Below are 22,134 nucleotides of genomic sequence, written 5' to 3' on the forward strand. Positions count from 1 at the left end.
AGTTCAATAATCACCGGTACCACGCCACTTCACTGCCGAAGCTACCTTTATCTAGACATCTGCGCCTGCCAAACCACTGTTTTGAAAATATCAGCGTAACTCTTTTGCAGTCCGGTTTCTCCAACAGGCGCGAGCGCGAACAGCGTGAGGCATATTTTATTTTCAAATTTCGAACATTAGTAGCCGGTATCAACGAGGACCCCGGAAAACTCAACTGCCTCCGAGAAGTAAGCCAGGAGGAAATTGGTGACAAAGATTGATAGCTGGAGACCATGCTTGTTTTTTTCTGACTGACTCGTACGTGTGCACTGTCCTTTCTTGTTTTTTGTTTTTTGTTTTTCTTTTTTTCTTCCTTTTTTTCTTTTTTCTGCATGCACATACAAAGTGTTTACGCTCGCCTACAACTTGATGACCATTGAAGGGAAACGGACGAAGATTAAAGGTAAAGAGCTGACCGACCCATTAAGGGGAAGCCCTTTCTTTACGCACGCCGCACGCCGACCGACCAATTAGGGGAAACCCTTTCTTTACGCACGCCGTCACGGACCCTCCCGCCACCGCGGCGACAATCTTGGGTGGCCCGACACACGTCGAGAACTGAACGGCACGTGATAAGAACCGTATGTGGACGTGCACGGACAGTTGGTTTCGTTCTCAATGTTGACAGTGAATCTTCCTCTTTTTTACTTTCTTTCTTTTCTTTCTTTTTCTTTTTTCCGTCTTCTTTCTTCCCCCTTTTTTGTTTTTTTTTGTTTTTTTCTTTCTTTCCTTTTTTAGTTCCCTCTCACTCTCGCAAACATCTTTCAAGGTGAGAGGGACGTGGCAGCAACGAAGTTTGGAAGTTCATGTCAGTATAACTCATCCCCTGATGAAGGGAGGTCCCCTCCCGAAACTGTTGGGAAATAAGTATATTTATCCTTGTTGACAACGCTCCCGTTGTGCCATATCCCATATATATATATATAAATATATATGATGAAGAACTGGGTGGCAGGGTCTTTAAGGTAAAAGCTTATGGTTTTAAAAATAGAGAATAAGTTTTGACTGAATATATATATATATATATATATATATATATATATATATATATATATATATATATATATATATATATATATATATATATATATATATATATATATATATATATATATAGTCAAAACTTATTCTTTATTTTTAAAACCATAAGCCTTTACCTTAAAGATCCTGCCACCCAGTTCTTCATCATCATCATGCTACCCATTACACAGCACAGCCTGATGCGAAATCTTCACCAACACAAGCCATTTTGAACTAAGCACGCACTAGGCACCGCACATAAATTATCGCGTTCAACTCTTTCAAGGGAAGCTTAAGGGTCCCTCCCCCCCCCCCTTTTTTTTTCAATGTCCTTCCAAAACCTGGTGTATCTCTGTGGTTTAAAACTTGATTGTCAAGCAGAGTGCTGAAGTTCGATTCCCGCTGGGACCCTGATATTTCCTAAAATCGCCCAGAAACACCTCTTTGAGTAACCATAGAAATAATTAATTTGAAAGCGTATTGCCTTACAATTTCAACGCCGCAATAATTTTAAAAATCCGTTCAGTACGAGTGGAGTCACCAAGATTTGTCACACGCTGGCTGCTGCCTTCGCAATCTCTCTTCTCTCGTCCCGACGAAAGCACTGGAAGCTAAACAGGGAGGATTGAGAGGGGCAAACAAAAAAATGTTACGTACACCTAACGTCCTTGCACATGCACACTTTTTTTTCTTTGAGTACGCGGCTTTTTCAGCGCGATCGCTCGCGCACGCGTGGAGAAGTGACGGCCTCTCGCGGTAATCTCTGTAACAACCTTGCGTGTCATGTTAAAATCAGCTAATGGCTGATAGATGGGCAATCCACGTGCGATTCTCGAGCGTCTTCCATCATTTGTCGAGGAATGAGAAAGCAGTTTATGGCTGACTGAGACTTTATTTTGAATTTGAGGCCGCGTGCTACGTTATAACGTTTGGCTCGCGTGTTCTTGGAAGCCTTTACTAACAATCGGCAGCGTTTTCTGACCGTGCTCAAGAAGTGTTGCAGGTCAACATACATCAGGTCGACGCCGCTGATGTGAGCTTTTTTTTTTTGTCTTCAAGCTCACGCATTAAAAGCACCCGAATGCCATCTCAAGAAAAAAGTGCGCATTTAAGGCCTCGCTTTCTTTGTTAGACACTGTTGAAAACGATGAAGCGGGGCATGCTTGTTTTAGGACATTGCCATAATAATGTTTTTGATGGAGTGTGTAATTTAATTCAAGCCATTAAACGTATTTCAACTTATGGCCCACTTTAACATATAATAGAGAAACAGGAGTTGGGAAGTAACTTTAGGATGCAATAAAATATAAGTCATACATCTCAAATTAATCGAATTTGCCAAACTCAGCTATCAGGTCGGCTCCACAAATCAGGTTACCTTTTGATTAATAGTACATATTTTTTGTCTTTTTTTTTGCTCTCAAACTCTGTATCTTTATTTTTTTCTTATGTCTGTTTCCTGGTAGATATTTTCGTTGGTACGCAATAGTGTAGTTACCATCCATAGGATACTATGTTTTCTTGGCTAGTCTCCAGGATTGGGTATGCGTCATGGTTTCCAGGCTACAAACAAGCGTACAAATTTTGACGGAGGTGCGAAAGACGTAAAGGAAGAGAAGTGGAAAGCGGAGCTAGTCCTGATCTTCCGATACAGAAGCTATGAGACTATGTGCGTTGCTGCAAAGAACCTATAAAAAAGCTGAATTCGTAGTTAAGTCTGCAAACAGCATAACTCCCAGTCCCTGGTGGAATCCTGAGTGCGCACGAGATTACCGACGACGACAGGCCGCGTGAAAAAAACTTTGGTACAATTGGTGTCCACGTAATAGGTACGATTACAAGTTTCATGCTGCAAATTTTAAGTGCACAGTTTCCTTAGGTAAGGACGAATATGATAGAAATCATTATGACTATCTTTCCAACCCTAAGAACAAAAGTGCCCTGTTTAGGTTCCTCGAATCGCGTAAAATTCTGCCATCTCCAACTAATGCAGTCTGTGAAATCATGTCACCCGATGATATGAAGAAATCTTTGGAAATCATCGCAAAAGAACTAGAGTGTCGATTTACATCAAGCAAGTTGTATGATGTAAGACCTCACACGGTAATAACAGATTTTACTACAGTTACATTGCAAGAGTTAGCACAAGTTCGGAATTTACCCTCATCAGCTCCCTGTCCAGACAGAATTACAGCTGTCATGATAAAATATTATTTAAATTATCTCCAGGTGACCTCCTGAACACTGTAAATTATTTGTTAAGACACGCCTGGATTTCATACGATTGGAAGTTAGCAAAAGTAATTTCAATACAGAAGAAACAAGGTTTAGGCTATACCATAGAAAACATATGACCAGTTTCCCTTTTTTCTAATATGGTACAGCTTCTTGAGAGGGTGCTTCATAAGAGAATGACAAGCTGGATGAAAGAAAATAAATTATTAAACACTAATCAAATTGACTTCAGAGAGCACTGTTCGATATGGTGTGCCCACGCTGATCTAGAAAGCCGCATCCAACTTGCCCGCAAAAGAAAGCAACATGCTGCTCTAGTGACTTTGGACACAGCCAAAGCATATGAGAGTGTGGAATTTTCAGTGATATAGGAGATTCTTCGAAGCCAGAATTTCCCAAAGTATGTTATTGCGTGGCTGGGAGAATTTATGAGAGCAAGAGAATTTTATTGCTTTAAGAATGGCTGCGCTTCGACAAAATTTAAACAAACTCGCGGAGTTCCCCAAGGGGCTGTTTTGTCTCTGATATTATTCAACATCCTAATCAGTTAAATCCCTTACAGCTAGGATGTCCATGTATATGTCTATGCATATGACATTGCCTTCTTTGCAGGAGACATAGACATTCATCCCTTATACCAAAAACTGCAGAAGTATATGAATTTGCTAGAGTGGTGGCTAGAGACAATATGCATGTCACTAAATGTAAACAAAACTGCAATGTTGCTATTTCCGTTAACAGATCCTATCTCAATTAATTTTTGTTTTAAAGAAGAGCCTATTCCGCAACTTGAGTCGCTTAAATATTAGGGAATGTTTTATAATGATACGTTAAAGTGGGCTCCTCACATAGAGAGTAGGGCATGTAAGGCACAACGTGCCTTAGGAATGATTCGCAGATTGACCAGCAGACGCTATGCTTTACGGAGGGACACTCTGCTTATGATCTACAAAATGTATATGCGTCTCATTCTAGAATTTGGATGTGTGTTATTCTCAGGTGGCCCAGCTTATAAGCTTAAACCTTTGATTTTTTTGAAGCGTGGGGCCCTGCGACTATGCCTTGGGCTCCCTAAGTGTGTTGCGAACAATATTTTGTATCAGGAGGCGCACTTACCAACCTTGCCTTGTTGATTCCGTATCTTGACGGCTAAGGCTTATCCTAAATTTTATAGCTATTCAGTAAGACGATTAGAATGTGTATTCATTAACGACCCAGACTCTTTCTTTCTTGCTCATTGGCCACGTTTTCACACACTACAAATTAATTTTGTCCAGAAGCAACTAGAAAAAATAAAAATAAAACTTGAGAAATACCAGCAGCAAAGAGCCAAATCAAAATCTCATCATAAAATATGATGACAATTTTCCCTGTAAGCCTGAATTTCAATCACATCGGGTCCTAAATAGCTGCTTTCAAGATTACCTTGCACACGTGGAAACAAATAATCTAATAGCCACTGATGCTTCAGTAATAGATGAGAAGGCAGGAGTAGGTATTTACTCTATTTCACTTGACTGGTCGTTTTCAGTAAGACTACCAGACTTTACACCTGTTTTTGAAGCTGATCTTTTAGCAATTATTCTAGCACTACAAGAACTAACTTTGGACGTCCACACTGCAATAATAATTACACACTCCCTGTCTTCATCTACGTCACTTACAGCTTCATCTCAATCAGATGCCTTAAGGACATTCTTTACGCTAATTCCTCCACAGCTTAAGCTCTTAAAATGATTATGAGTACCTGGACATTGGGGCTTAGAGTTAAATTATGGCCCAATATTTTCTGCTCTTCCGGTGCTGCCCAGTTTAACGGCTGTAAGATATCAAAAATTTGCACTCAGGGCTGATGTCATAGAATCAGTAACACCATGCACTACATTTAGACATTTGAAATATTGATGGCTATCCGGCTGGTGTCATACTAGATAACTGGAAGTCATGCTAACAAGACTGCGATGTTGTGTGCCCCCTTTGAATATATATTCACACAGGGCTGGTCTGGGAATACCTCCCCTATGCAGCTTTTGCACAGATCTAAAATCAATCGACCATAATTTTTTGGCGTGTCGCCGTTGCAGTCTATTCAGAAAACGTCTCCTTGCCATCCCATTTGCTAACCTTGGGCTGCCCTTCACCATTGAGAATACACTCTCTCTTGGTGCTTCGGTTCTGGGCTACAGCCATAGCATTGCCTTTAATGCCGTTTGCAGCTATCTACGTGAAACAAAACAAATGCGCCTCTAAATTCCAATTTGCATATTTGTTAGTATAATATTGATAAGCAAATTCTAAACATTAATTTCATGCGTGTTCGAAATTACAGCAATTTCAATTCAAGATATATATTACTCTGTCTGGTCGAGATGGCAAAACAAATATTGCACTCTTGCTGTATTTACGTGTGCCTTATCCTCCTCCTGTTAGAATTGAGTTTCATTCAAAAGGCTTTAATTTTCATGTCCTCAATTCTGAGCAAGAGCCATAGCGGAGGCATTATTACCATCATCCTCATAATAGTCTTGATGGAGTTCTCCAGGAACATATATGAAGCGATGTATAGCTACACAGAAGAATCAAAACAGCTACCATGCTAATCTCGCAACTACATACTAATTACTTATTCTTATTTTCGTCAATATATTATTCTAGTTCATAAATTTTTACCATATTGTTTATTATTTATATTTTACTTTATTTTTTATTTGGTTTTATAACAATTCATCATAGTCTGTTAGCACAACTATGTTTTTTTGTTTATCTAAAAAATTAGAGCATCCCCCACTTTTTTTCTCAAAATCCCACTGCCACGCGATTCATGGCTGGTCTCCCGTGGTGGGTTGAGTCATTCCCCTTGAATCCAAGTAGCCAACCAACCAACTAAACAACGTCATCCGGTGCCACGACCATGGGTCTTTCTTCTTGTACATACGGTGCCGTGAAATATGGGAGTGGTCGTTCCTGGCCTACAATGTCGTCAGCCAAGCGTCTCCGGAAGGTGCGTGGAGCATCGTGCGATTGATGAAGCCAAACATGCTGCGCTGAATACTCGTGGAAAACATAACCAGCTTTATTGCTTAGGTGTACATATATAGGATTTGAAAGGGGCGTGTCTTTAAGTCACTAACAGATAAGCTCTTGGATTAAGCGTTAAACAGATACGATATGCTTTCGTGGCACACGTGAAGCGCTACACTCCCAAGATACAATACATCTTCCTCTGTTTGGAAGCAAAACAAGGACGGGCAAAAAGAATATAAATGAAAGTTGCGAGGCATATTAGTTCAAGGCATTTGCATGAAGTTCTGGTTGTAGGCCAGACGTGAAGGCGCTCGACGTTGTCTGAGCGACATTCTTGGGGCTGTCGAGGACGAGACACTTGTTGGGGCAATGGGCTGTGCGGGCATAGACGGAGCTGTCTATTCTTCACGTCGATATGCTGTCGCGTTGCTTTGCCTAGACTGTACCTCGGTGTCGTCGTCATTGTACTCCTGGTTGTTGCGTTGAAAGGTCTCCCGCGTTAGTATCAGGTGCTGCCGGTTGCGCCTGAGCACAGTGCCGTTTTCTGTGACGACTGTGTACAACCTGGGGTGACCTGCAGACTTGAGTACTTTAGCTTTCGTCGCCCATGTACCTTTCTTGATCCGGACCGTATCTCCCGGGCTCAGGTGCGCCAATGGTCTGCTAGAGTGGTCTGTCTGAGGGTGCCGGAGCACCTACTGCTTGGCGTTGCCTTGAACGTCAGGAATTGTTGTGCGAAGCCGTCGTCCCATCAGCAGCTCAGCGGGTGATGCGCCGCACTCGAGTGGGGTGGTCCTGAAAGCAAGCAACCCCAACCAAATATCTTGTTTCTCTTCACTTTTTTTGAGGATGCGCTTGGTTATCTAAACGCCTTTTTTCGCCAACCCATTAGAGCGTGGGTATCATGGGCTAGACTTTACATGCTTGAAATCATGCAGTCGGGAAAACATTGCGAATTCATGACACGAAAATTGAGGGCCATTGTCAGAGCAAACTTCAGACGGAAAGCCGTGCCTAGTGAAAATCGCGCTGGTTACGGCAAGGATTGCTTTGGCCGTGGTATCTTTGAGGAGTTCTACTTCTGCAAAGTTTGTCAGGGCGTCGTAAACGCACAGTTACGACCTCCCGCCGTGTGAAAAATGACAATGCCGATGCGGTATCACGGTTGCTCCGGCACGGGGCGCATCAGTAAAGGCTCTCGAGGCTGGCTATATGCGTATTTTTTTTTTTGCAGATAGAACAGGCCTGGACGAACGATTCTATGTTAGAGTTCATTCCTGGCCAAAAAACTAGTTGTCTTGCCCTGGCCTTGCTTTTATTGATCCCCAAGTGCCCGTGGTGAATTCTTTTCAGTGTTCGCCTTTCGTGCTAGCCGGAATAACCACTTTGCACTCTTTGAGCAAGACTCCTTGTTTGTTTGATAACTCTCCCTCGAATCGTTTCCACGGCCCCTATAAGTATATTCCAGCCTCTAGATCTTGCAGCACATTCCTTAGCTGTTCGTCTCGTGCCATTTCCGTGGCTAGCCGCCTCCATGTGCCTTCACTAACGAGTGAAGAGAATGTACTCATAGTATGTACTTCCACATTATTGCTGTCGAGGTCGCAGGCCGTTGTCTTAGTTGTGGCACGTGACAACATATCAGCCAGGAGGAGCTGCTTCCCTGGAACACATTTCAATTGCGTGTCATAACGCAGCAATCTCAGAAAGAATATTTGCAACCTCGGAGGCATGTCACCAATCGCCTTTTGGGAGATTGCGACCAAATGGTGGTGGTCTGTTTCAGCAATAAACTGGCGACCGTAGACGAAGTGATTAAACCTTTCACAACCAAACACCACTGTCATAGCTTCTTTTTCAGTTTGAGAATAACGTTGTTGTGTTTCGCTAAGCGCTCGCCGGATGCATACGCCACGGGCTTCCACGTGTCGTTATGACACTGCAAAAAAGTGGCACCAATTCCGTCTCGGGATGCATCGCATGACACCTTTGTGGGTTCAGCCTGATCGAATACCACCGACACTGGCTGTGTGCTTAGGTAGTCACAAAGTTCCTTCCAATCTTACACGTGGTTATCGGTCCATTCGAAGACTGTATCTTGTCTTATCAAGCTTCTCAAAGGAGCAGTGAAGAAAGAAACTTGCTGAAATAATTGACACCTAATATTCTTTGCACCGCAAGCTTCTGGGGTCGGTATGTGCAGCATGCAATTATGCAGCGTCGGGCTTGGCCTGATGCTTGTTTATCGATTACGTCTCCAAGAAACTCGATTTCCTTGACGCCGATACTGCACTTCTCAGGACTGAAGGTCCATCCGGCGCGTTCTGCAACAAGCAACACAGCTTTGAGACGTTCGTTGTGCTTTTCTGCTGACGAACCCCATACCAGAATATCGTCCACGTATATTTTTACGCCGGGGAGGCCTTAGAAAATTTCATTCGGCGTTTTTCGGAATACTGAGGTGGATGATATGCCGAAGGGTATCTGTAAAAAGTGGTAGCGGCCAAATGGTGTAAAGAACGTGCAAATCCGCGATTTCGAGTCATCCAAGGAGATTTGGTGAAAAAAGGTTGGTGCACACCGGCGACTACCCGCGGTCGCGCGACCATTTGCGACTGGCGACCAAACTGCGAGCGACGTTCACACCGGCAAGGCTTCATGCGAGCGACCGGAAGTCGCAAACCCGGAGAATCACGTACAGATCTCGTTATCAACGAGAACTTGGGCGACCGGCGACGATCAGCTGATATACCGAGCCCGCTGAGCGCGATGCGTTTGTTTTTGACGGCTGTGTTTGCGTAGCGTTCTCCCGGCAGCATCATAGACTTCGAGTCGAGTGATGAAGAAGAGGTTGTGGCGGTGCTGATGTGCTCAGCCAACGTGTCAGCGCTGGCAGCACGAAAGCCTTCAAAGCAAGCAAGGCGGTGGTGGGTGAGACCGTCCCTTCGCTCGCGAGAAGTGCCTGGCCACACAGGGCGTTTGCTTCCCGACTTGCGCTCGCACGACGAGGAGTATTTCCGAGAGTAAGTTTATGGTTGTTTTACGTGCTTATAGATAGTGCATAATATGTTATCTCATTCTTTTTTTGGTGGTTAGTTTCATGCGGATGCCGCCACGAACGTTCGATACTTTGCTCGAACTGCTGCGCCCCGCACTATCCAAGCAGGACACAAACCACCGGCCTACAATTTCGGCGCACGACTGCCTAGCCATGACCATTAGGTAAGAGCGTATGGCTTGAAGGTTAATATGCTGTGGCTTGCGGCTGCGCTTCGCTTGTAAGGAAGTTTTGCTTGGGCGGATAGAACGAATTGCATTTATGACGTATGCGGGCTCGATGGTGCAGTCGTTACTGCGGTCGGCAGTTTAAGCGTAGGTGACGGGTTTGATTACGGCCGCATCGATCGCCTTTAGGTGGAGGCGAAATGCACTTAAGTTGGCGCGTTTGTTGCGCACGTACGTTAAGAATCTCAGGTGGTGAATATTTCAAAGTCATCTGTTGTGGCTTATTGCGTAATCAGTACGTGGTTTCCGCTTGTAAAATCCCAGAAAATGGGATTCTGCGCTACACAATGACATTACATGGTGGAAATGTCAGTTCCCGTTTTCTGTTATCCTGGTGCACAAATACTATATAGAGCGCAATTATTAATGATGGTATAACATAAGTGAAACACAATCCTAAGCCTTGTGAGTACAATTATGCACAAATTGTTAGGACAAATTGATGTGCTGTTCAAGGCACTCAAAGAGTATTCATGCCAAAAATATTTTTCAGTATCGGGGAGGTAGGAGGTTCAACCAACCACCCTTTATATATCTGCATGCACGACGGTGTGTGTTTGCACAAGTACACATGCGAAATTTCTCACAAACGTGGGCAGCATTTAACCCCTCCACCTTGCTACAATTATACGTATGTTCTGTTAAAATGACAGTGACCCAGTACACTGTGGACAGTAGCGCAGTGGCAAAACGTATTGTGGACGGTAGCACATTGTGTGAAAGCAATTTAAACAATAGACTTGAGTGATGTACATTTTGCGAAATAGGTTCTCCTTGAAATTACAGCTTTTCAGAAATCCATGCTAAGCAAATTGCTACAAGTACGGTTAGGTTGCCCTTCTTCAACCTGAGTGATATGAGCACGTACGCTCTTCCATGAAAAGGCTGATGCATGGTTATGATTCGCCAAAATATGTAGGCACAGAAATATTCACTGCATATACGACAGCTTGAAGAGTGCACAAGCAGTGCGACCGTTTGCGACCAGTCGCAAATGGTCGCGCGACCGCTCCTAGTCGTCGGTGTGCACCAGCCCTAATCAGGTTTAACTGTACAGGGCAATCGTTCTCTCAAAAGTGTACAATGGTTTTGTCCAAATGCGAGCAGTTGCTGACCTTGGCTGTCACGAAACTTGACATATCGAAATTTCTAAAGTTAGTCAGTAAATATGCATTCTATCAGAAGCTGTGATGATGCCATAGAAAATAGACAGCAGAGGTAGCGCTCATTAATACATAAAAATGAGGAACACTTTGGCAATGTAGCATCACGACTACGACACTGAAATGCAACTATGCGTGAGATTTTCAAGCTCAGCATGCTCTTTTTACAGTGTGTGTCTTCCAACATGGCTGTGCCGACAGAAATTTCACATGGCACTTAAGCGTTGTAGGTATGCCAAGGAAGTGCAAGATAAATTGGCGCACTACTTCGTCACAGACGGTCAGGTGCCTTGGCAGGACAAAGTGGTGAACAGCACTTGAGGCGTACAAGGTGAAGGTGGGTTGTAAATGCATTTTATTGCTTACAGAACTTATGTACATAGCATCTTCTTAAGCTAAACAAACAAGAAAAAAATCACCCGTGACACAACAGATACATTACAAGGAAAACTGTCATGTCCAAATATAACCATGAAAACACAAAAATAAATAATTCATGTTAAATTAATTGAGTTATTGCACGGTTATCACTAATATTATCACAGAAATAAGTTGCCCTAAAGGGGTCACGACACCCAATTTTCAACCATAATGTGTGTTGTATGAGCTGATTCTTGTATGTTCACATACAAGCTGGCAAAATTCGAGCGATTTGGTCAAGCTGCTAATTTTTAATCGCATATTTTTATAAACCAGCTAGTCGCCTGACAGTTGGGCAATACTGACGTACTCACTATCCATGACATCACGAACCGCTTGCTCGACAAGCTGCTGCACAGTGTGCATTCTGGCAGACGGTCGTGTTCCGTCATCAACTGCGCTTGCAATCACATTTTTTTGAATTGTCGAACTCTCCACTAGAGCTAAATGACTTCCAGGGGTTGAAACATGGCTACTGTGTCAGCAATGTAGCGCTGGTACTTGCAGCAAATGATTTCGGATGTCAAAATGGGTCCTGTGAATGTGCAATGCGTATACCAGTTGCCATTGCTCCTTCGGCTTGCGACGTCTCGCATGCCATGACAAAATGGCGGTCACTTGTGGTAGGTTGAGTTTTAGGAGCCGAGCACTTCTATGGTATATTTTTCACTAAAATAATCTCTTAAGACCCCTTTTCACACGTGTACTAGCACATTTTACTCTGTAGTTTTGTTATTGCTGATAATCGTCAATTGTTGAGTGACCAGTCATGACCCCTTTAAGTTGGGACTAGAAAAGTGAACACAAGATAAAAAAAGGTGGGTGTCATTGACATTATATAAACACTTCAATTTGCTTCACTGCTCTGTCGCAATTTCGCCTCTGCTTCATACAGCATAAGTTCTACTGCATGCATTACATCTTGTGCAATGTGCACTGGTAGCTCTCTGAGGCGTGCATCGGTACGTAGAGCGAAGAAATGTTATCTTTTTTGATGACCCCCTTGTTCGCTCTGATGTGTTCAAAGTGCTCCATGCACGCTTGTGCCACAGCTTCATGGCTTGTGCCCTCTCCTGCATTGCTGCAAAGCAAGTGTGATCTGCGATTCATGCATATGAATGCTTTAAGGTTGCATTGTTATTTCATAAAGCACCATTTAGCAACAAAAAAAAACAGTGTGAGAACGACAAGGTGGAAACAGAAGAAACAAGACAGAGCACTGACTTTCAACTGATGTTTGCGATTTTCGGCACTAAGAAAGAAAAAAATATAGAGCAACTGAAGCAAATTAAATAGCCCACTTAAAAGATAAATGTGTCAATAGGGTGTCTACCTCTCTGTGAGAAATAAATGCACTTTTGATCTTTGAAATGGACACTCGTGTTTTGGGACAAGGTGCTGATGTTCTGATATTAACGTCTAAATATTACGGTAGTTACATGGGTTCTGTCTGCCTTAGTATAAATGTGCCCACAATGAAGACATCAGTTTAAAGTCAGTGCTCTGTCCTGTTTCTTCTGTTTCTACCTTGTCGTTCTCACACTCATTTTTGTTACTATGTCTGTGTACCAACTTGACCGAGCGTTAATCTTATAAAGTTTTGTATTTTGTAGCATGCACAGGATTGTTAGAAAAAAATCTGCAAGTTTATCCTCTAAGAGTTAGCGGTATATCTCACCTAGCGCCCTCGCAGGTCTGTTGTCGTTTTGACGAGCGTGACCTGCAGTGAATTATACATATTGCTTAAATGTACAGAAAGAGATCCTTTTCAAAAAGTTGTAATTGTGATCTCTTACCAGGAGCACCTATAATAATTTTTTCGTTTACACACCGTTTTGATAGTGGCTGCTCTCTTGAGGTGGTTGCTGAAGGATCACTGCAGAAGGAGGCAGTATTACTATACAACTTATAAAGTGTTACAATTCCATGCAGCAATCTGGTGTGAAAACATTAGGCACATTCTCCAAATGTGCTAGAACATGAAGGAGGTTACAAAACATGTTTTCAAAATTTAATAGATTGGCTATCTATGCATGCCCTTCATTTGTCATTACTTAGGTGGATTCATAAAGGTTTTACTCATTGCTGCAGGTGTCGACACCAGTCTCCTCAGCCGTATCAGGGGTACGTTCCGGTTCCGCTGCATGGCTTGGCCGAGGCGGAGATCTGCAGTGATGAAAATTTCTCTCTATGTATTTGATGATGCCACTAGTACATGAACAGTTTTAGGCATTCTTTGGGAGTTAAAATTCCATTATGATTTCACTCAACACGAGGTTTATTTTACACTTGCGTTACCTCTTGATTGAGCACTACTGTATGAAATGTGTGCATACAGAAGTTTAATGTGCCTATTATGTTAATAAAATGCTATGTAGGCTGCACATCTAAATGGGAACAAGAGATATTGTCACGGAGATGAAGTAAAGGTAGAGGAAGAACTCAAGCAGCTGATAAGCACGCGAGGGTGTTAATCAGCCATTGTGAATCTTGCCTGTGGGTTTTCCCCCTGTAAACACATTTTGTACAAGAGTCTCTAACCCCGTAACAATATCTCACTGGCTATGTGAATGAAATTTATACAGTCAATCCTAAATGGCTGTGCAAACGATGTGTCTGATGAAACTGTGCCTGCTCTCATTATGTTTCTTGAACACATGCTGCATACGACTTTTGCAGCATCATTTTACTGCTTCGAATGAGTGAATGCTTCACATTATTCAGCTCACTTGTATTGCTATCAGCGCTGGGCACTTGTTCATAACGAATTGACATGAATGTGTAGCCAGTGTATGCAGATAATGCATTAGTTTGCTTAATTGCAGCTTGTCGCTGATGAATACTTTGCTTTTTCAGAAATATTTGTCGTTGTACAATAACCACATTCACACAGAAACAATGCTTGTGCCCTCTAGTATTCCTGTGTGCTTCTGTTCAGTGTTGAGTGCTGAATGTATTTTAAAAAATGCAGTGGTTTGGGCAAGCTAACGACCTGAACACCGCCTTTCAAGCACGCTTGTATTTTTCATAATTTTGCAAAGTACAATCACCTAGTAATAAAAAATGTTTCTAAGTTCAAGTCTATGTGTGTACAGCTTCAATGCATGCACATGGTACCGAAAATTTTTGTGCATGCTCACCTCTCCTTAGCCTCTTCTGCTGTGATGTGGCTGCTGCAACAGAACATGCAATATGTGATTCTGTCAGTGCTATTGTGTGCATCTTTAGAGCATTTTCACTGTTTTGCTACAATATAAGTACTTATGCTGCATTCTTGTAATGAATATGTGCAATGCTTGTCTATGAACAGCCTCATGACACATGCAATAAGCGATCTCTTTAGATTTTTCGATTTTGTATTAAGCCTTCCTTCTTTTGGTAAATGAGAGCCGAGAATGACACGGAAGTACACTCAATTCTCTCATTCTTACTGTTCTGTCTTCAATATTCTGGTTTGTGAAGCTGTCCATGCGCCACTTATACGGTATGCTATATTTTTTGCGTTGTGCTGATACATTGTGCTATGCTAACCAAAACATTTCATTTTCTGTTCAATGGAGGGTAAGCATTATTCATTACCTTTGGTCAATGGCACTCATGTTGCACAGTACTCTGAAAGAATGATGCACAGAGTTATTTTTCGTAGCTGTAGCCACAATTATTCGGCATCAAAATAGCCCATTGCCACCATTTTCATGATCACATGCATGCCAACTGTGAATTACCTATTGGGACTTCTATGTTTATGTGCAGTGTACTTATGTGTATTGATATGTGTGTATTTATGTGTATGTATAACAGTCATGTGAATTAAATCTTTTCTTTTGTTTGGTACTCAATAGTCAGCTAATATTGAACTTATGCCACAGGCTCACACTCTCCTTCCATTATTTCAAGCATGGCCTCAAAATGGGGCCATTTTATTGTTGGAATGTCGGCTGCTCCGGCTCCACTTTTTTTGTTTTTCACGTATGTCTTCTTGTTTCCTTTTGAAGATATCACGCAGGTTCTTAAATCGTTTCTCAACAAGGACACCTGAAAACAAAACCCTTGCTGTAAGAATGTATTGTGCATACTGTATCGCTGATAAATTTTCTACTTTATTTCAGCACAATAGTGAGTGTTCTTTATTTTCTTTGCCCAGATCATTTTGGCTGCAGCACCCTAGAAATCTGAATATTGGTCATCAAAATGAATCGCATGCCATCTAAACTTAAGTATTGGTAGGGGCTTAAACATTGCAAAACCACGACATGATTGAGGGAACCTGCAGCCGAGGGTTCCAGAAATGCTACCCACCTAGTGTTTTGGACCATCCACCTACATGTGCACGACATCACAGCTGATGCAATGTTTAGTTGCGCAAAGAGTTATGTACACTGTTTCTTGAAGGTAAGCATGTCTGCCAAGCTATTGTAACAAAGAGGCTGTTTATACTGTTGGCAATTGAAGTTCACTTGCAAAAAGTCTATTTCATGAACCAGCACATGATGTCTTAATCACCTTCACAGTGAAGCTTTCTAAGCATTACTGCATTGTGCAAAAGTCCACAGGTGAGTATATACCATTGGTATCGGCCAAGCGCAACTGTCGTGTACAGTGGGAGCGATTGTTGTCAAACAAAGCAAACATGGTAAATAACTTGAAAAGAAGGATGAAACTAACTAGAGCAAGATGACAATTTTTGAGAGAAAGAAATGCAACAAACATAGTATATGACTCAAAGTGTAACATAGAGAGAGCGAGAGGAAGGAAAATATAAGAAAATAAAGGGACCAAAACATGAAAACATACCAACACATAGAAGCAGACATGAAAAATTGACTTTAAAATATAGGAACAAAGAAAACAAACAAAAACGAGGAACAGTTGAAAGCAGAGAGATATAACCTCTGGGAATAAAATATAAAGGCACCAGTAGACAAAAACACAAGAGAGGAAAGGAACAGTTGTGAAGAAATGAGGATTAGATATGGGTCACATTACAGAGGAATAAATTCCCCCATCTGTGCTTTCCTTCAGTGTTCGCCCAGCCACTAGAACACTACCATATCTTTTTTTTTACGATTGCATGTCATTTGGCATCAACAGCATGTCTGACTCCCAAATCCGGACATTTGGGAGTGCTGCTAAACATGTTTTGTATGTTTTAATTATACGCTCCTCTATGGAGTGCACAAAATGCGCTCAAAGCAGAAGCTACTTTGCTTTCTTTTTTAAAACAGCACAACTGCAATGCATACGCAGAATTAAAGCGTGACACCCTCTCCCCTCCCTGACCGCGCACTAGATATTATGCATTGCAAATGCCGCACGTTCACAAAAGCACACATTCCCTTGGCCAGACGATGACGTACAAACACAGCAAGGAGCATGCGCTAGGTGAGTTGGCAACTGCGAGCAGTATTTCGAACGTCTGAGCTTCATTATCAGCTATACAATGTTCTGTCACGTCGATTTCGATGTTAAACTCGGAAAGTCGCGAGAACAAACGTGCACACAACTGCGCTCGCATACATCACAGTCAATACATCTCATGCAAACTAACCATGTAACCTTGCAGTTGAAATACCAATATTTTCATTGTTCATTCATTGGCAAATCCAGCGATGCAGTACACACCTGTTCTTGCTTATATAGCTACTCAAACAAAAAATCTCGGTACTTACTCGACATGCCGAACATGCTTCCGATCTCTGCCCAAGCCCGGTCCTTCTTTGTCCAATCTTTAAAAGAAGGGTGCCGCTTGTCATACAGATATGGGTACATTTTAATCGCGTCGATGAGGAGCTCGCCCGAGTACCCAAAGCTGGCCGTGGTGGCATTCGCCTGATGCGAGGAAAAATCCATGGAGGAACGTACGTGTCGTTCGTACCTCACGCCAGTAGGCAAGCGCAACGAGAAAAAAAATAACATACGAGGAGGCCGGATGTAAACAAAGGCATACGTCACTTCTGGTCTTCGCTGATTGGTTAAACTGTTTTGCGACTGCAGTCGCGCGACCAAAAAATCGGTCAGGAAGCGACTGGCCAAAGCAGTCGCTTTGCGACCGTTTGCAACTGTTTGCGACCAGTCGCAAATGGTCGCGCGACCGTGGCTAGTCGCCGGTGTGCACCAGCCTTTTAGTGTCCAAGCGGGAGAACACAGTTGCACCAGCTAGCTCGGATTCTAAATCCTTTCGTCGTGACATCATGTAGTGCTCCCTGTTTATGCACTCATTGATTTTCCTAGGGTCTATACAGAGACGAATTTTCCCGTTCTTTTTCCGAACGATCACAAGGGGACTCACCCAGTCAGTAGGCTCGGTGACTCTCGTGATGATTCCGGCGTGCTCTATTCTGTCGAGTTCGTCCCGTAGTGGTTCCGTCAGAGCCAATGGTACACGTCGCATTGTTTGAATGACTGGCCCAGTGTTTTTTTGAAGCACCATGTTATATATACTTTTTTACGCAGCCAGTTCCTGTGAAAAGATGACAAAAGTCTTTCACAAGTTCTTCACGGCAATCCTTTGATACGCTGTGAACGTGTGAGACCAATCCGAGGCATTCGCTTGCGTGTAGGCCCAGGATTGCTTGGCGACCTGCGGAAATTGAGTGGAATAGCATGGTCACCGAGCGTCACTTCCGTACCGACAACTCCAAGATGCTTGATTGTGTCTCCACCGTACGAGTGTAGTACCACGCTACTCTGCTTCATTTCAGGGCTTGGGTGCATCCTGTTGTATATTCCAATGGGCAGCAAGTTGGTCCGAGATCCAGTATCTACTTTAAGTCCAACAGAACGGTGGTTTACGTTCATTTGGACCGTCCAATTACGTTGGTTTATCACTCCTCTTGTCGACACCTCTAAAACGCTGCAGTCATGTTTGTGATCTTAAATTTCGCCGACCAGGGCCGAGGACCTGCAGCAAATTGCAAAATGGTTCCCCTGTTGGCGTTTTTCGTACGTTTGTCCGAACGCAACACAGTTTCCGCGCTGATGTGTGCGGCCACACTTGGAGCACGTGTACATCTTCACATGCGCAGTTTTGGGGTTCTGGCCTGCGTCGCGAACGGTGTCTACTTGTTTTTGACCACGTTTTTAGGTTTCTCGGCGAGGCGCTGATGTTTCAGCTGCCTTGCAGACATGCTCAGCCTTCTGCAGTGTCAGTTCGTAATCCCTGAACAGCTTTTCTCTGAACCTGTCGTCGTTGGTTCAATACACAACCTGGTCTCGGACCATGGAATCCAGAAGTGCACCAAAATAGCATGCCTGTGCATGTTTCTTCAGGTCTCGTAAAAAGTTCTCAGATGTCTTACCTTGGCTTTGGATTATCTTCCGAAATACGTAGCGTTCGTGTACTTCCTTAGTCTGCAACGTGAGGTATTCGTTGAATTTCTTAATGACCGTCGCATAGTCAGCCTTGTCTTCACCTTCCGTGAAGTTCAGCGTAGTCAATATCTCGATGCCATCTTCCACTACTGCACTGAGAAGGAGCGCTGTCTTTGACGCTACTGATCTCTGCTTGTCACCGGGCTCAGATTCCGCAAGCAAAAGCTTGGACCTCTGCTTAAATGTCTGCCAACTCTTGCTTGCTTCTCCCGTCATGTTTAGCGGCCCAGTCAGCCTTAACGAATCCATTGCGTATTCTTGGTAGCGCTGGCCGTCGAAGATAAAAGCCTTGCTTTGATACACGTCCAGCTTCTGACACCGAGTATCGTGCCGTTCATGAAGCCAACCATGCTGCACTGGGTACTGGTGAAAAACAAAACCAGCTTTATTGCATACGTGTAATATATATAGGATTAGGAAGAGGCGTGTTTTTAAGCCATTAACAGATAAGCCTTTCGAGTTAAGCGTTAAACAGATACGATATGCTTTTGTGGCACACGTGGAGCGCTCGGCTCCCAAGATACAATTCACGTGGGGCTGTCAGGGCCAGCGTCTTACGAAATATTACGCTCTTGATAGGGCTACAGCAAAACTCCGACTCCGAGGCAAGCGAGGTGAGCAGGCAAGTCACAGTTTTGATGACTAGAAAAGCTGGGCTCCCCCCATTGGACAAGCGAATCCTCCAAGTCGAGGCCTTTGACCAGGAACTAGAAGATGCTACACACTACCGTGAGAAAGTCGTGTATGCGATTGCTGAGGAGCAGCATTTCCTGTCTGAACACAGTTTGTTCACATGTCTAACACGAGCTATCATTCGCTTTTTTACGCCTGTCAAGACCATGAAAACTACAATAGAGTTTGTTTATTAAAATCGCCGAAAACCATGACATATTCTTAGGCATGGAAAGAGACATTGGATGTTTGGGCGGCATACATTCCGATCACAAAAGTGGAATGTTGACAGGTCTAGACAGTTCTGCCGAGGTTGAAGGAAATAACAACCAATCGATCGTGACAACGTGCACAAGCGTGTAAATCCGTGTGCGGCACGAACTATTCCGTGCCCTCTTGTGCCAGTCATGACCATGAAAACTACAAAGGAGTTAGTTTCCTTAAGATCGCCGAAAACCATGACATACTCTTAGGAATGGAAAGAGACAATTGACAGTTGGACAAGACGGATTCTGACCACAAAATCGGAATGTTGGCGAGTGAACTGCCGAGGTTGAAGAAAATGACATCGAATCGGTCGTGACGGCGTACACAAGCGTGTAAACAAGTTTGCGCCACGAGCTGTTCTGCACTCTCTTACGCCAGTCGTGAGCATGAAAACTACAATGGCGTTGGTTTTCTCAAAAGTGCCGAAAACCATGACACATCCTTAGATATGCAAAGCGACATTAGATGTTGGGACGGCGTGGATTCCGAACACAAACGCGGAATGTTGGCGAGTCAAGACAGTTCTGCCGAGGTTCAAGGAAATGACACCGAATTGGTTGTGACAGTGGGTGCAAGCGTGTGAATACCACAGCAGAATTCAAGGATTCGGGGACTCCTTTGGCAAAGATCAAGCGACGATGACGTGCATAGAAGATACTCCTCGGCAAACGTTTCACGATGTGGATTGGACAGGAGAAGAACAGCCAGTGGAGAATTGTGGGAGTACTCCGAAGTTGAAGAAAGAACCGAGAAACCGAGATCAAGCGAATACCAGTCTTGAAAATTGAAAAAGATGTCGAAAAGAGCTGTGGCATTTGTGATAAGTCTCACCATGATGAAAACGTTGGTGTCACGAGTCAAGAGATGATGAGTATAAAGAAACCTGCTGACCACTTACCAACCAATAAAAATGACGAATTTGATTAGCAGGTCATTGGAGCGAGCAGTCCTAACATGTTTTCTGTCGTGTGCTCATCGCAGAAGCACAGATTGGACGTCAGGACTTTTTTTCATCCAGCTTCGAGGTACCAGACAATACTGTAACGAACCAAGGGGATGGTCGCCTAAAAATGAAGGTTTAAACGCTGTTTCGGCCTGTGAAACTGAAGTGGAGGGTCCTGGAAAAGGAGGCGCAGTGGTACCGCCACCACGGAAAACAACTGTGCAAGCGTTCCAGCAACCATACTGATACGGAGCAGCAAGAGAGCTAGGCACATGGTTCGGGTCGCTGCAATAAATGTTGGTGCATGTAGTTGGCAATTTCATGAAGAATACTACAAAGAGCCGCAGTAAACAGTCTACTGGAAAACCTGAGTGTGCAGTACACCAGCAACGCCACTCCTAGATGGAAATGACAGAAGTGGAAGTGGGCGCCTCACTTACGTGTCGGATCTGCAGGCTTTATCGCAGATTGGTATCAAAGACCTGGTGATAGTACAAGAACGAATGTACAAATGAGGCAACTGCATCACGAACGCGGCAAAATGGTCAGAGCTTGCTCTGTGCGTTTGGCGACTGACCACGTGGTGAACCAGCCGGGACAAAAGTTGTAAATTTCAGAAGTGACCACATAAATTGTGTTTCAATGCATTCCCTTCACCTCGGAGGATGTTCACAATAAAGAAGAGGGACGAGGGTTTAAAGGGAAGCGCGACAGACGTAAAGGAAGAGAAGTTGGAAGGTGGAGCTAGCCTTTACGGAGTAAACATTGTCGTCCAGTGCCACGACCTCGGGTCCTTAAACAATCAATGAGACCTAACAGACAAACATACCAAAAAGTTATAGAAAGTGGTATTAGAAGTAATTGTAAATATCAAGAAAGAAGAGTGCACGAAAAGATAACTTACTGTGGGTAGGGACCGAACCTGCGATTGTCGAATAATGCATTTAATACTCTACCAACTGAGTTTTCACGGTGGCTATCTCTCCGTTCACTTTATGGGACATATTTGTGGAATAAACATAGAAGTGTCTATCTATCATGAAGCAATTAGAATGTCTGCCTTTGCATACGTAACGGTAATTTATGGCAGCATAATGCAAAGCATAGCACATGTAGAGTCTGCCAACATTCTGTGCTAATAACATTGTGTGCAGTGTAAAAAAATATGTCATTGTAACGATACATTAAAACTGAAATGCCATAATTTTGACATGACTAGGCGCACTTCTTTCTATTCGAACTGAAAAACAGAAGTGCTTTACACGCTAACAACCTGAGTATGTGCGGAGGAAGTGAGCAATGCTGCAGATATGACAGGTACAGCTGCTCTAAAAGTAAAATGGAGCATGTGAGTTGTAGCCAAGCTACGGAAAAGATATTGTGAACGCTCTCCGTCAGAGAAGTTATTCTTTATTTTTTACGCAACTGCACCGGAAGGTAGTGCCATCGTTTTTTGTACAAAAATATGACACATTTGGTAGAACGCGCAGGCACTCACTCTTGCGTAGCTCGGCAACAGCTCGCGTGGTTCTTTCACTTTTGGAGCACCAGCACGCTGTCGGTTGCTTCAGTTTATTTGTGGAAGGTGCCACAAACGCCGAATAAAAGCTACAAGAATAAGTTTTCCACTAAAACCCAAGCACACTAGATGCCCGTGAACTTACACATAACTATCTCGTCATGAGTCGACATTAG

General features: G+C 43.3%; 2 protein-coding genes and 1 long non-coding RNA gene across 8 annotated transcripts in view; 1 reads left to right on the plus strand and 2 right to left on the minus strand.

Annotated features, from left to right (window-relative positions):
- Positions 1-22,134, minus strand: part of LOC119168408 (uncharacterized) — a 626,194-nt gene that overhangs the window by 364,227 nt on the left and 239,833 nt on the right. The window lies entirely within an intron of this gene.
- On the plus strand, positions 9,079-15,020 carry LOC142804241 (uncharacterized). Its single transcript, XM_075890972.1, has 4 exons — positions 9,079-9,341; positions 9,415-9,540; positions 10,997-11,103; positions 13,278-15,020. The coding sequence occupies exons 1-3, from the start codon at positions 9,184-9,186 to the stop codon at positions 11,085-11,087; spliced, it is 375 nt and encodes a 124-aa protein (XP_075747087.1). The 5' UTR covers positions 9,079-9,183; the 3' UTR covers positions 11,088-11,103; positions 13,278-15,020.
- On the minus strand, positions 13,214-14,824 carry LOC142804242 (uncharacterized). Its single transcript, XR_012894542.1, has 3 exons — positions 14,766-14,824; positions 14,327-14,359; positions 13,214-13,352 (listed from the first exon to the last, which is right to left on the minus strand). It is a non-coding gene; the product is annotated as an uncharacterized LOC142804242 (long non-coding RNA).

The sequence above is a fragment of the Rhipicephalus microplus genome, chromosome 3, assembly GCF_043290135.1.
Source record: "Rhipicephalus microplus isolate Deutch F79 chromosome 3, USDA_Rmic, whole genome shotgun sequence".
Classification (NCBI taxonomy): domain Eukaryota; kingdom Metazoa; phylum Arthropoda; class Arachnida; order Ixodida; family Ixodidae; genus Rhipicephalus; species Rhipicephalus microplus.

Excerpts from the sequence above, each read along its gene's own strand:
- LOC142804241 (XM_075890972.1), top strand. The coding sequence starts at position 9,184 with ATGTGCTCAGCCAACGTGTCAGCGCTGGCAGCACGAAAGCCTTCAAAG. Across the intron at positions 9,342-9,414 it reads GACGAGGAGTATTTCCGAGA|TTTCATGCGGATGCCGCCAC; the intron begins GTAAGTTTATGG and ends TTTGGTGGTTAG. Across the intron at positions 9,541-10,996 it reads TGCCTAGCCATGACCATTAG|GTATGCCAAGGAAGTGCAAG; the intron begins GTAAGAGCGTAT and ends TAAGCGTTGTAG.